The 14,059-nt window shown below is 42.4% G+C and overlaps 1 protein-coding gene across 2 annotated transcripts in view; it reads left to right on the forward strand.

Moving 5' to 3' along the window:
• The window catches only part of FRAS1 (Fraser extracellular matrix complex subunit 1), a 431,436-nt gene that overhangs the window by 294,854 nt on the left and 122,523 nt on the right, over positions 1-14,059 (forward strand). For both annotated transcript variants that reach the window (XM_075606876.1, XM_075606883.1), the window contains exons 26-28: positions 454-594; positions 1,810-2,080; positions 13,651-13,735. In XM_075606876.1, coding sequence (XP_075462991.1) covers positions 454-594; positions 1,810-2,080; positions 13,651-13,735 — 497 coding nt within the window. The remainder of the gene's footprint in view (positions 1-453; positions 595-1,809; positions 2,081-13,650; positions 13,736-14,059) is intronic.

Raw genomic sequence — 14,059 nt, forward strand, 5'->3', positions numbered from 1 at the left:
GGAAGAGTGAAGGGCCTCTGCAACCGCCTGTGCCCCCCCAGAAAAATCTCCCACCACAAATGTTCATATGCAGGTCAGATAAAGTATTCATTAGTGCTTTTCTTCTGGGCATTTTCAAATTACCATTTAACTGAAGAACAAAAATAACAGAAAGTGCATTATAATTTTGAATCCATAAGGTTAAGTGCATTATAAGACAATAAGCAGTGCAAAGGCGACACAAATTATCAGAAGGACTGAACATTTATCCTCCAGGATTCACAATCCTATTGCCACCCATTTTCTTTCCATCCTACAAAGCCAGTTGTCCTTTCCTAGTTGCAGTAATGGTTTTTGCCCCTGATTGCTGAGTGATTTCCAGAGTTAGTCAATGATTCCGCCGTTTTACACATCTTTAGTCCTCAGGTTTCATCTTTGCTAACAGAACATTTGATGTCCATATTCCCTTCACAGTTTGTCCTCCCAGATGTCTTAACTGTGATGATCCCAAGCAGTGCCGGCTCTGCGATAACAACACATTTCTAAAGAGCCATCTTTGTATGTCTCACTGTGGGCACGGTTTCTCGGGCAATCCTACAAATAGGAGGTGTGAAGGTGAGCTTTCTTTTATTGGTTTCGGCAACAAGGACTCTCCAGCCGCCAATATGATAGCAATCGGGTAATACAGAGTAAAAGACGAAAGGAAGTGAACAAACCATGAACGAGGCAAAAGGAGCGGAACACCTGGAGAAATCATGCCATGTGGTTCTTTAGTTTGCTTAACTGATGAGACAGCAAAAGTGTATCACTCATATTACAAATATCAATCCAAAAATATATGCAGATGTCTCATCAAACATATGTGGTTTATATTAATAATGCAGCAGTGATTATATTTGTGTACAAGTTAATGGCAGTTTTGTTTCACTAGTGATTTCACAGCCCCGTCACTACATTTCCTTGAGTTGGAGTTCAGTTCTTGACATATCTCACAGTGTGGTTCATATGCTGCTACACAGTTCAAATCAGAAACACTCACAAAATTCAGAGGAGGAAAATGAAAGATAAATAAAAGAGCCATGATGGGCAATATCTTTTTGTGTCTGCTCCATTCCTTCAAGCATAATGCTTAACAAAAAGAAAAACAAATAAAAGATGCAGGCTTTTTCTGAGGATGTGCTTGGTGCCACATTGGATCTGTAGAAGACCATTGCCTTTTACACCAGATTTGGTACAGTAGCTTTAAAGACAACACTCCTAGAAAGAAGTTGGTTATTCATTTTGTATACACATTGACAAGCGTACGACAAGTAGCTGTTTGGTTAAACTTTAACTACACTGTACAGATAAAGAATAAAATAATGATTTCCAACATTGATCTATCCCACTTCATATTAAAGCGTTAATACACTATAGCCACTGTAAATATAGCAATACCTATATTCAAGTAACCAATCCCCACATTATAAAATATTGAGCTTTGACTGGAGCTATACTTGGGCCCATAGTTTGAGGGAGGTCACATGTGTAAACGAGAGAGCTGACGAAAAGGCCCCAGAAAAGTCTAAAAAGTCAGAAATATATATTACACTGAGGTTATGCCTAAATTTAGAAAAATGTGTGAACGAGAGAGCTGAGGAATACAGTAGGTCAGGATAAAGTCTTGAAATGTCAAAATTAAATAAGTATAACTACGGTGGGAGAGGTGGATGACAAAGCAGCGTGTTTGAGAAGCGAAACATAACTCAATTTATACCCCTGTGCACAACACTTGATTTAAAAGCACAATCCCTGATAATGTACAGAATAACATATTTTTGTTTATTTCAGTCAATGTCCATGCCCCTGTGCTTCTTGTGAATGGGTCCATGACAGTGGGTATCGGTGCAGTGAGACCCTTGGACTTGTCCTTTATGAGCGTGCAGGATCAGGACAGTGACAATTTTAACCTCGTGTTCCATGTTGTGAGCCCTCCTACCAATGGCCGACTGGTGAAAATATTACATGGCAAAGAAGTGCATCTTAACAAAGACACACATTTTGGTTGGGAAGATCTGAGAGAACAAAGAGTACGGTTCAAGCACAGCAAAGAGAAATCTAGGTAAATAAGAACATGCATGAACCCCTCCCCTGCAATAGTGGCAGGGCGTCACTGAACCCAGGAGAGGCCAACTCAGTCCTCAAGGGCCACCAACAGGTCGCATTTTAAGGATTTCCTTGTTTCAGCACAGGTGGCTCAATTAAAAAGACTGAGCCACTGATTGCGCCACCTTTGCATAAGACGGGATATCCTTAAAGGCTGACCTGTTAGTGGCACTTGAGGACTGGAGTTGCCCACCCCTAAGTTAACTCATTCAGAGGTCTTGTAAAGCAATTCATTCCATGACCACCCAGCACTGAAGGAGTTAAATAACCAATCCCACTTAGGTGACTCCAGTTTGCTTTTAATATAAGTTGGCTACGCTTTGCCTTTTTTATTGAGATCAAATGCTTTATTGTGAAATCATCCTATAGTTTTCTATTTTGGAACAATATTAATAATAATAATAATGATAAAAAAACTGAATATTTCTGGGAAGCAAAATCACACCTGCAATAAACTAGCTTCTTAAATTAACGGTTATGCTCACCACAAATTTGGACCGGACCGTAGGGCTGAGGTGGGGATGTGAAACAGCGACCTTAGAACACGAAGCCGGCTCCGGGCTGCGAATTCCGTGGTCAAACGTAGCCGGGTCAGGACAGGAGAAAGCAGGGTAATTCGTAGACAAGCCGTCATCAGGAAATCTTCAGCGAGCCGCTTCAGCATAGAAAGCAGGAAAACCAGTGAAGCCACTTCAGCATAGCAGGGCTTCTGGAAGGGGGGAACAGGAACAGAGAAGAGCGAAGGCCATGGGAACCAGGGATGCAGACACACCACAGGAAACACTGGGGAAACCAGCGTAGCCACTTCAGCGTGGCGAAGTCTGCCAGGAACAAGGTGAGTAGCGCCGGGGCTACTGTGCAAGAGGGCCTTGGCAAGCAGGAGGTTAAGAGCAGGAGACTAAGGCACAAGGAGGCCAAGTCAGGCCAAACAGAGGAGCTTGTGGTAAGCACAGTTACTTGTGAGAGTGTTACAAAGTCTATGTTCAGCAACTTCCTGAGGGAAGAGCAGCAGCCAAATAGCACAGGAAGCCAATCAGGCCAGAACTGCACAGGAGGCAGCAAGACTGCAGTGATTGCAGGAGCAGGGAGGATTTGTCTGGAAACTGCATAGCTCTGTAAAGAATGCGTTCCAACCAAACCCATAGGCGGAATCCTTACACTAAATCAGAAGCGTTAGAAATTCTGGGCTGGCATCACTACATCCCCCCCCAACCACATGCGATACAGACATAAACCTTTCAGTTGTTGCGTGTGTACATATTAATAGAAAGACTTACTGTACTAAACCAGTGATTTATATATTTTTGGTCTCTTGTACCCATCATAGTATATGCAGGGCTGTTGTTATCCTCCAGCTAACAGCACCTACACAACAGTTAAAAGGACATGAAAAACCCCTTTGGGGGTGGGGGGAGGGGAGGGGGTGAGGCGGGTACCCGCACAGAACAAAGGATGTAATCCTAAAGGAATTAAGATTACATCCTGAGGCTGCTAAAAATGAAAGGTTATTAGAGAGAAGGAGCGGCTCAGTGAGTAAAGACACTGACTCTGGCACTGAGTTTGAGGAACCTGGTTCAATTCCCAGTGTCGGCTCCTTGTGACCTTGGGTGAGTCACTTTATCTCCCTGTGCCTCAGGCACCAAAGACATAGATTCTATGATTATCAGGGCAGGGACTGTGTTTGCAAAAGGTCTCTGTAAAGCGCAACGTAAAACTAGCAGAGCTATATAAGAACAAACAATTACTATTATTATTATTACTATTACAAGTTTTAGTAAAGAAGTGAGGTGGTCAGGGAGGGCAACATGGGATTGGTCTATGTCACTACATGATCAAAGAAGCCTTGTACTAATGTCCTGCAATGGCACCAGTTCAAGCAATGCCCTTTAGCCGTGGGGCAAGAGGTGAGGACACTGCTAGCCACACCTGGAATTTCCTAAAATAATGGTAATGATGGGAAAGCTCTTAACTAAGTTGAAAAGAAGTTGGAAGTAATTGAGGTGTGGCGGACATGGAGTGCTAGGCTAGGCATGAAGGGATGTCAGAGTTGGTGTAGAAGCCAGTCACTTTGGCAATACACTATATTAGGGGTAACATGTCTACCAAGAGGCTTGGAACACGAGAGACAGAAAAGTGTTCTGCAGAACTGAGATCTCCGAATAAGCAATATTTTAAGGCAATATGAAGTGTGCTTGGAAGAGTTTGTCACAGATTAGGTGGCTGCTCTTGGTTGCATTTTTATGACACTTCATTCTCTTGCTTTAAGACATATTGATATTTTAGCAGTCAAATTATGACTTTATTTTCAGTTCTTATCTTTTTTGAGATTTTGGTACTTGTATGTTCCAAATAGATTTTTTTTCAACACAGCTTTTAGTTTGGGATGCTATGCCGCGTGGCTGATCAGATAAGCAATTTGTCTATCGTACAGCACAGAAAGTAATCATGTTTTACACATACAGGGCCTCATGCAGTAACCAGCGATATGCCACTTATCGCCAAAAAAACCTACTGCTATTCAGTAAGCCCCGATAAGTCAGCAATAAGAGAGCTTTTCAGCATATAAATTTGGCAAAAAATAAATCGCCAAACGTGCACCGAGAAGCCACTTATTGGCGCTTTTCGCCAGCTTGTCAAACTCGCTCTATTCTAGTAGCCCCGATTAGCTTATCGAGGCTGATCGCTGCTCTAGAATGGAGATTTCCTCTCCAAATCGTCTCACCAGGAAAAGTTGGCAAGAAGGTGGGGAGAAGCTGCCGATAAGTTGCGAGACGGCATTTAGAAAAAAAAAGGCATCGGATTCATGCCGGGAGACTCAGGAGCCGATACCCATTAATATCACCACCGGAGACCCCCGGCATGAATCGGGTGCATTAAAAATGCATTTACAGGCAACTTGATTTCCTTAGCGGCTAACCGCTAAGGCAGGCCTACACAACTCCAGTCCTCGAGGGCCGCAAACAGGCCAGATTTTCAGGATATCCCTACTTCAGCACAGCTGGCTCAATTAGTGGCTCAGTCATGAGCCACTAATTGAGCCAGCTGTGCTGAAGTAGGGATATCCTGAAAATCTGGCCTGTTTGCGGCCCTCGAGGACTGGAGTTGTGCAGGTCTGTGCTAAGGCAATGAAGGGGTTAACCACCAGTGCCATGCTTATTGTGGATAGCGGAGGTGGGTGAAGGTGTAATTTGGCCCTTGGTGTGTGTTTAAGCCTTGCGGGGGGGGGGGGTAGCGAGTAGACTTAACCCCTTCATTACCTTAGTGGTTAATACCGCTATGGTAATGAAGGGGTTAACCCCCACGTTACCCACCCGGTAGGCCTAAACACCCATCCAACTATCCCCTTGGCCCACCACCGCTACCACAATAAACAAAAAATACACACAACAGCCCTACTATCCACCTCCTGGGCCACCAATAATCATTACAATATGTAATAAACACCAATACACAACCCACCCCCTGTGCCCCCACATAAAACCATAAAAAAAATTATACACAGGATTAATACCAGAGGCTGACGGGGGTCCCTGGGTATCCCCACGGGTGTCTGGCGGCCCACAGGTCGTCCCCATGGGTGTCCAGTGGTCCCACAGGGTCCTCGGGTGGTCCCCGTGGACATCCGGGTGTCCTCGGGTGGTCTCCATGGCTCCTTGCTGGCTTTCGGTACCATTTGTATTGTAAAAATAAATAAAGATGGCCTACATTTCAATAAATACCCCTCACCCAAGCACATACAGTACAGTTATGTGCAAAATAACTATTATCCAGATATGGATAATAGATAATTTGCCCATTATTAAACAAAACATTAGCCAGCCAGCATAAATAAAGTAAATAAAACCGTGCTACTTACCCATGCCATTATGAAGGGCGTGTTCGTCAGCATACTGCAGCGCCATATCCTCCGTTGCCAGAAAGAATACATAAAAAATAAAATCTAATAAAATATAAAATCAAGGGCCCCCAGACACACATGGTGAGCCCCGCTGGCCTATGTTATCACTTGTGTGTTAAAATAAATAAATAATGGTTTTATGTGGGGGCACAAGGGGTGGGTTGTGTATTGGTGTTTACTACATATTTTAATATTAATTTTAAGACTAGTGTAGATGAGCAGGAGGTCTCCGGAGAAGAACCGCGTTGATTTAATGTCTGGGGATCCCCTGCTTCCCGAGATACAGGCTCCGTTATGGGGTGCTGGTATCTCCTATGTGTGTAAATGTCCCGCGTCACGTGATCGGGACATTTAAATGCATAGGAGATAACGGCACCCCATAACGGGGCCTGTATCTCAGAAGCAGGGGGTCCCCGGACCTGAAATCAATGCGGTTCTGCTCCGGAGACCCCCTGCTCATCTACACTAGTTTTTAAATGTCAATTCAAAATAATTAATTTTCGTCGAGATTTGCGGAGGGAGAGGCGTCTCTCTCTCCCTCTGCAGCAGATAGAACTCGCCCGATGAGCCCTTTTCAGAGGGTCGAGCATCTCGTCACCGGTTACTCGCCATTTTTGCCAATGTTGCTATCACAGGTCATCGGGGCTTTCTGCATACCGTGATCGCAATGCTGTAAAAAATGGAGATTTAAAAACCCTGGTGTTTTTTTTCTATCGGACTTTACTGCAGGGGTGCGCAAAGTTTTTTGCATGCGCCCCCCCCCCTGCCTGGAGCCCCAGCGTTCGCGCCCCCCCCCTTGGACTGAACCCAGCGTCAAATGACGTCGCGGGTCATGTGACGTCGTGTCATGTGACCACGCCACGTCATTTGACACGCGTTGTCATGGCGACGCATTACCTGGCCGCGTTGCCATGGCGACGCGTCGTCAAGACCCGTCTGGCAGCAGGTAAGTGAGTTACAAAGGCCTCACGCCTCCCCCGGCATTTAATTTAAATGCCGTGGGGAAGGGCGCGGGACCTCTGTAACATCCGTGCCCCCCTTAACTAATCTTGCGCCCCCCAGTTTGTGCACCGCTACTTTACTGCATGTGGCCCACAGTCTCTTTATATCCTCTCTCTCTCTTGAAGTTGTCTACAATTCCACATGGCTGATTTTATTCCGGCTTCTTCTGTTAAAGCAGCACTTATTTAATTGCTTTTTACTTTTATCATAATATTACTGTACTTTAAACTCAACAAAGGAATTAAGTAAGCTTTGTGAACGTCCCTATTTTATGGAGCGTGTAAAATGCCTCTACTGTAATGCACACTTCCGATGAAAAAGTTATATTCCTAAATCAGTTAATATGCATTTGTGCTTTTCTGAAGGCATCCCTGATCATTTTATAATACTTGTAATAAAACAGCCCATGCTGACAATAGGATAAGGCCTAAATAAGAAACAACTTAAATACAAACACTGCTGGGAAGAACTGGGAAAGAAATTGCTCAGTTACACGAAAACCAATCTTGATAGAATGGGAGGATTAGGTTGTTTGTAAATACATTGGCCTCTGAACTCTTACACCAATCTGATCCCAAGCAAGAAACCTTTTCTCTGTGTTATGCAGGTGCCAAAGATTAACTTCTCTGAATCTGGAATTTTGTACTTCTAAAAAGTAAATGTTGACTAGTAATGGATTAACAAGTTTCTTTCATGTAACGCCCCCGCAAGTAAAAAATTGGGCTATGCATCAAAGAGCACTCTGCTTTGATACGTAGATCCACTAAATGACCATTTATCAAAGTCAAGGCTGTTAAACTTGTGCAGATATACCACTGCAATTATAGGATTTGCTTCTATAATAAATCTGGCACAATTTTTTTCCCCTCGTTTTGACCAGTTTCACAGAAGAAAGACTTTGCTAAACTGTTGTTGTGTGTATATGTAGATAAAAAAAATTAAGATCCACAACACAAGGTATTGCACACTGCTCACTATCAATTCCACAATTAAATGCAAATAACTAGTGTTAAATAACACTAAGTGAGTGCTACCAATGTACTGAAGTCAATATTTTTAACATTTGAATGATCGCATGATAAAGTCACATGACCATTCACAGAAGTACATTTGAGGTGCACATCACAATAAACATTTTTAATTTTCCAACATGCTATAGTGAAAACCAAGGTGAAAAGTGAAAAATAAAAAGTGAATAAAATATTAAAACACGTTGAGCAGATGGTTTGGACCCAAACAAGGCTAATCTTATATTACACAAGATCACTAGCTGCCTGAACTGTAAGCGTTAATCGCTAGATGTACCTCCTGCCTAATTATAGTGATGACAGGTTCAAAACAGTTAGCAAATTGTATTCATATATATAACAGCAAGGAGGAATGACAACAAACACAAATTGTGTAAGACACTGTGTGTTACTGCAGACCATGAGAGCAAGCAGAAGCGTTAACATTGAGTTGCCATTTCATTATGGGACTCCCTCAATATAAGGCTATCATATGAACGCCACTTGCTTGCAAGTAGCAGAGCTCCAACATCGCTCTCAACAAGTACTGGGAGTCCCTGTGACTAGTGACAGTAGTAATGAGATAACAGTGGAACAGAGAATCAATATCTCTATAATCAGTGATATAGGCTGAATTGCCGAGTGAATGGGGGATTCCCTGTATCTAAACTGTCATATGAACGTTGCTTGCTTCCAAACAACACAGCTCCAACATCGCTGTCAATATTTACTGGGAGTCCCTAAGGCTAGTGTCAGATGGTTGTTAGCAGTACTAAAATAGCATTAGTGCATGATACTTAGCTATATGCCTCTTGTCCTCTGCTCATACTGGGACACAGAATTGCCAAAGCTGCCGATACGCTCCTCCTAGCTGCTTCCTGCTCGGGATCAGTTGCTCAACGTGGTGTGACGTCACCACGCCACGGTGCCCACGCCCTACGCGTTTCTCTCCAGGCAGAGCTTCGTCAGGGGCAGGTGGATGCCGGGACTGAGGATCTGCCGCATTAAATAGCCAGAGACAGGTGAATTGAATAATCAATTAACCCCTTACTGCTACTAGTAATGAGTGCTGGAATACATAAGGTTGCAGCGCAGGTCGTCAGTTGTCCGACTGGGGTGACACTATAGCTAATGAACATATAAAGTGACATGATTAAAAGAGATTAACTTTTATAATTATGCAAAAAAAAATTCAAAAATTTTTTTTGAACTTAACCGCAATTATAATGGTTGACAGTGTAATACTATGACTCCGGTTGATAGTGCAGTAAACGGTCCACTGATTGGATAGGAAGAGGCAGATCAAGCACACACAATAAGAACAACGATATCTACTTATAGATACATTTTATTATAATAGTATGGCTATACTACTGATTTAGGGGTATTATATACAAAGGGACTGAAGGGGAATAGAGTGAGTGTTGTTAAGCAACATATTGCCTGACAGGACAATGAGGATGGATAGGGCTAAATAAAGGGGGTAAATGTGAAACCCTCATTTAGACCTAATGGATACAGTGTTTTTAGGCGATATATCCATTCTGCCTCTCTTTGCAGGAGTCTCCGATCGATGTCACCACCTCTGATGTTATTGATGACCCGGTCTATCCCTATAAATTGGAGGCAACCGATGTCCCCATTGTGCATCAAATTAACATGGCGTGCTACTGGTGTATCAGCTTTGTTTAGAACAGAATTAATGTGTTCTAACACGCGTCTACGCAGCTCGTGTATTATTTTCCCAACATATCTATGTCCACAAATGCAAATGATCAAGTATATGACATTAAAACTTTTACAATTCACGAAGTGTCTTATCTTGAATTGTTTGGTGTTATCATAACTGTCAAAAGTCTTTGTGGTAAGTATGTGTTTACACGCCTTACAGCTGCCACAGCGAAAACAACCTTTAGGTGGATTGGGTAGCCATGTTTTTGGGGGTATATTTTGGTGGTGACTATGTACCAGGTCATCCTTGAGATTTTTAGACCTCCTGCTCGTAATATTGGGAGTGTCATTAAGTACCAGAGCCAAATCACTGTCAGATTTTAATATATGCCAATGTCTGGAAAATATCTGTTTGACATCATGCCATCTTTGGCTATATGTCCCAATGCATCTTATTACTGTATCAGCTTCTTTTATTTTAGGAACCAGTAGTGTATCCCTATTACATTGTAGTGCTCGATTGTATGCCTTGTGTAAATTTTTAGGAGAGTACCCCCTATCTAGGAATCTATTTTCCAGATCTTTAGATTGTATTTTGAAGTCCTGTAGGTTAGAGCAGTTGCGTCGTAAGCGCAAATACTGCCCTGTGGGTATCCCTCGGATAAGAGAAACAGGGTGTTGACTGAGCCAATAATAAATTATTGGTGGATGTGGTTTTCCTGAACACTGTGGTTTGAATACTGTGAGAGGGATCAATGGTAATGCTTAGATCCAAAAACGTAATCTTGCTCTGACTATACTCTGATGTTAAATGTAAGTTTAGAGTGTTGATATTTAGACGTTTGATAAAATCAATTAGCATATCTTTGGGACCACTCCAATTGGAGTTTTCAGGAAAACCACATCCACCAATAATTTATTATTGGCTCAGAGTCAACACCCTGTTTCTCTTATCCGAGGGATACCCACAGGGCAGTATTTGCGCTTACGACGCAACTGCTCTAACCTACAGGACTTCAAAATACAATCTAAAGATCTGGAAAATAGATTCCTAGATAGGGGGTACTCTCCTAAAAATTTACACAAGGCATACAATCGAGCACTACAATGTAATAGGGATACACTACTGGTTCCTAAAATAAAAGAAGCTGATACAGTAATAAGATGCATTGGGACATATAGCCAAAGATGGCATGATGTCAAACAGATATTTTCCAGACATTGGCATATATTAAAATCTGACAGTGATTTGGCTCTGGTACTTAATGACACTCCCAATATTACGAGCAGGAGGTCTAAAAATCTCAAGGATGACCTGGTACATAGTCACCACCAAAATATACCCCCAAAACATGGCTACCCAATCCACCTAAAGGTTGTTTTCGCTGTGGCAGCTGTAAGGCGTGTAAACACATACTTACCACAAAGACTTTTGACAGTTATGATAACACCAAACAATTCAAGATAAGACACTTTGTGAATTGTAAAAGTTTTAATGTCATATACTTGATCATTTGCATTTGTGGACATAGATATGTTGGGAAAACAATACGCGAGCTGCGTAGACGCGTGTTAGAACACATTAATTCTGTTCTAAATAAAGCTGATACACCAGTAGCACGCCATGTTAATTCGATGCACAATGGGGACATCGGTTGCCTCCAATTTATAGGGATAGACCGGGTCATCAATAACATCAGAGGTGGTGACATCGATCGGAGACTCCTGCAAAGAGAGGCAGAATGGATATATCGCCTAAAAACACTGTATCCATTAGGTCTAAATGAGGGTTTCACATTTACCCCCTTTATTTAGCCCTATCCATCCTCATTGTCCTGTCAGGCAATATGTTGCTTAACAACACTCACTCTATTCCCCTTCAGTCCCTTTGTATATAATACCCCTAAATCAGTAGTATAGCCATACTATTATAATAAAAGGTATCTATAAGTAGATATCGTTGTTCTTGTTGTGTGTGCTTGATCTGCCTCTTCCTATCCAATCAGTGGACCGTTTACTGCACTATCAACCGGAGTCACAGTATTACACTGTCAACCATTATAATTGCGGTTAAGTTCAAAATTATTTTTTGAATTTTTTTTTGCATAATTATAAAAGTTAATCTCTTTTAATCATGTCTCTTTATATGTTCATTAGCTATAGTGTCACCCCAGTCGGACAACTGACGACCTGCGCTGCAACCTTATGTATTCCATCACTCATTACTAGTAGCAGTAAGGGGTTAATTGATTATTCAATTCACCTGTCTCTGGCTATTTAATGCTGCAGGTCCTCAGTCCCAGCATCCACCTGCCCCGGACGAAGCTCCGCCTGGAGAGAAACGCGTAGGGCGTGGGCACCGTGGCGTGGTGACGTCACACCACGTTGAGCAACTGATCCCGAGCAGGAAGCAGCTAGGAGGAGTGTATCGGCAGCTTTGGCAATTCTGTGTCCCAGTATGAGCAGAGGACAAGAGGCATATAGCTAAGTATCATGCACTAATGCTATTTTAGTACTGCTAACAACCATCTGACACTAGCCTCAGGGACTCCCAGTAAATATTGACAGCGATGTTGGAGCTGTGTTGTTTGGAAGCAAGCAACGTTCATATGACAGTTTAGATACAGGGAATCCCCCATTCACTCGGCAATTCAGCCTATATCACTGATTATAGAGATGTTGATTCTCTGTTCCACTGTTATCTCATTACAACTGTCACTAGTCACAGGGACTCCCAGTACTTGTTGAGAGCGATGTTGGAGCTCTGCTACTTGCAAGCAAGTGGCGTTCATATGATAGCCTTATATTGAGGGAGTCCCATAATGAAATGGCAACTCAATGTTAACGCTTCTGCTTGCTCTCATGGTCTGCAGTAACACACAGTGTCTTACACAATTTGTGTTTGTTGTCATTCCTCCTTGCTGTTATATATATGAATACAATTTGCTAACTGTTTTGAACCTGTCATCACTATAATTAGGCAGGAGGTACATCTAGCGATTAACGCTTACAGTTCAGGCAGCTCGTGATCTTGTGTAATATAAGATTAGCCTTGTTTGGGTCCAAACCATCTGCTCAACGTGTTTTAATATTTTATTCACTTTTTATTTTTCACTTTTCACCTTGGTTTTCACTATAGCATGTTGGAAAATTAAAAATGTTTATTGTGATGTGCACCTCAAATGTACTTCTGTGAATGGTCATGTGACTTTTTCATGCGATCATTCAAATGTTAAAAAAAAATAAGATTTTAATAGCAGTTATTGAATTAGAAACATTGGAATTTCCTACCTATTGTAAAATCTGTAGGTTAGAGCAGGGAAGCGCAATCTTTTTCCCCTGCCGGCTGTCCTGCTCTTTGCGCGTCCCCTCCTTCCCTCCTTACCGTGGTTCCCGGCGTCTTGGCGTTATGAAGTTGCGTTGCCATAGCAACGCGACGTCACATGACCCCGCTGTAGTGATGCGGCTCCAGATGCCGGCTGAACAACGATAAGTAAGGTGTACAGAGGCCTTAACCACTTCCCCCGCACATAATTTAAGTGCCTTCGGGAAGCGTGCAGGGGGCCTCTGTAAATCCCGTGCCCCCCAGTTTGCGCACCGCTGGGGAAGAGCATAAAAGGCCCATACTAAGTAGAAGAGCGTAGAAAAGTAAGAGAGGTACTTGGCGGATTCCTATTTTTCCAACTTGCAAGGGAGGCTGGGAAATGTTGGATATGTAAACAGAGTTCAGCTGTGATTGATTGCAGCAGAGGCAGGCTGAAAGCATTAACTGGAATTGCTACTACCCCATACCACAAATGCAGACCATAGCTTTCCAATAGTATGTCCTAGCTTGAGGAGGAATCTAGCACGTTTAATAAAAAAATATTTTAGTCTGCAAGAACCAGTAGAATGCACATTTCCAGCCCCAACTAATACTCTATATTTTATTTCCCTCACCTATTTTAGGAATGGTTTCTTTTCACTAAAAGTCAGCGATGGACAGCTCTTTTCACAACCGAAAATAATCAACATACAAGCAGTGTCAACAAAGGTAATGCCACTAAAACATCACGCCATAAATATGACCCAGAGGCTTTGCTGCCTTTTTTTCTTCAGAAGAAGAATTGCACTGCAAATGCCACAGTCTCTCGACCAAGTAGTTAAAGACCTACAAAAAGCTGAGAAAACATGTAACCATTCTACATTTTTATACACATTATGGCTGTGTGACACTGATCAATTAGGATGCTCAATTGAGCTCCATAAAATTCACTGCCTTTCTAAAATTCACAAGTTCCTCACACTCAGAACTTTAAAATATGATATTGTAGACCTCCTAAAGTCCAGGAAACACCATATTATAACATAAAAGGAA

This window comes from Ascaphus truei, chromosome 1 (genome assembly GCF_040206685.1).
Source record: "Ascaphus truei isolate aAscTru1 chromosome 1, aAscTru1.hap1, whole genome shotgun sequence".
Taxonomy (NCBI): domain Eukaryota; kingdom Metazoa; phylum Chordata; class Amphibia; order Anura; family Ascaphidae; genus Ascaphus; species Ascaphus truei.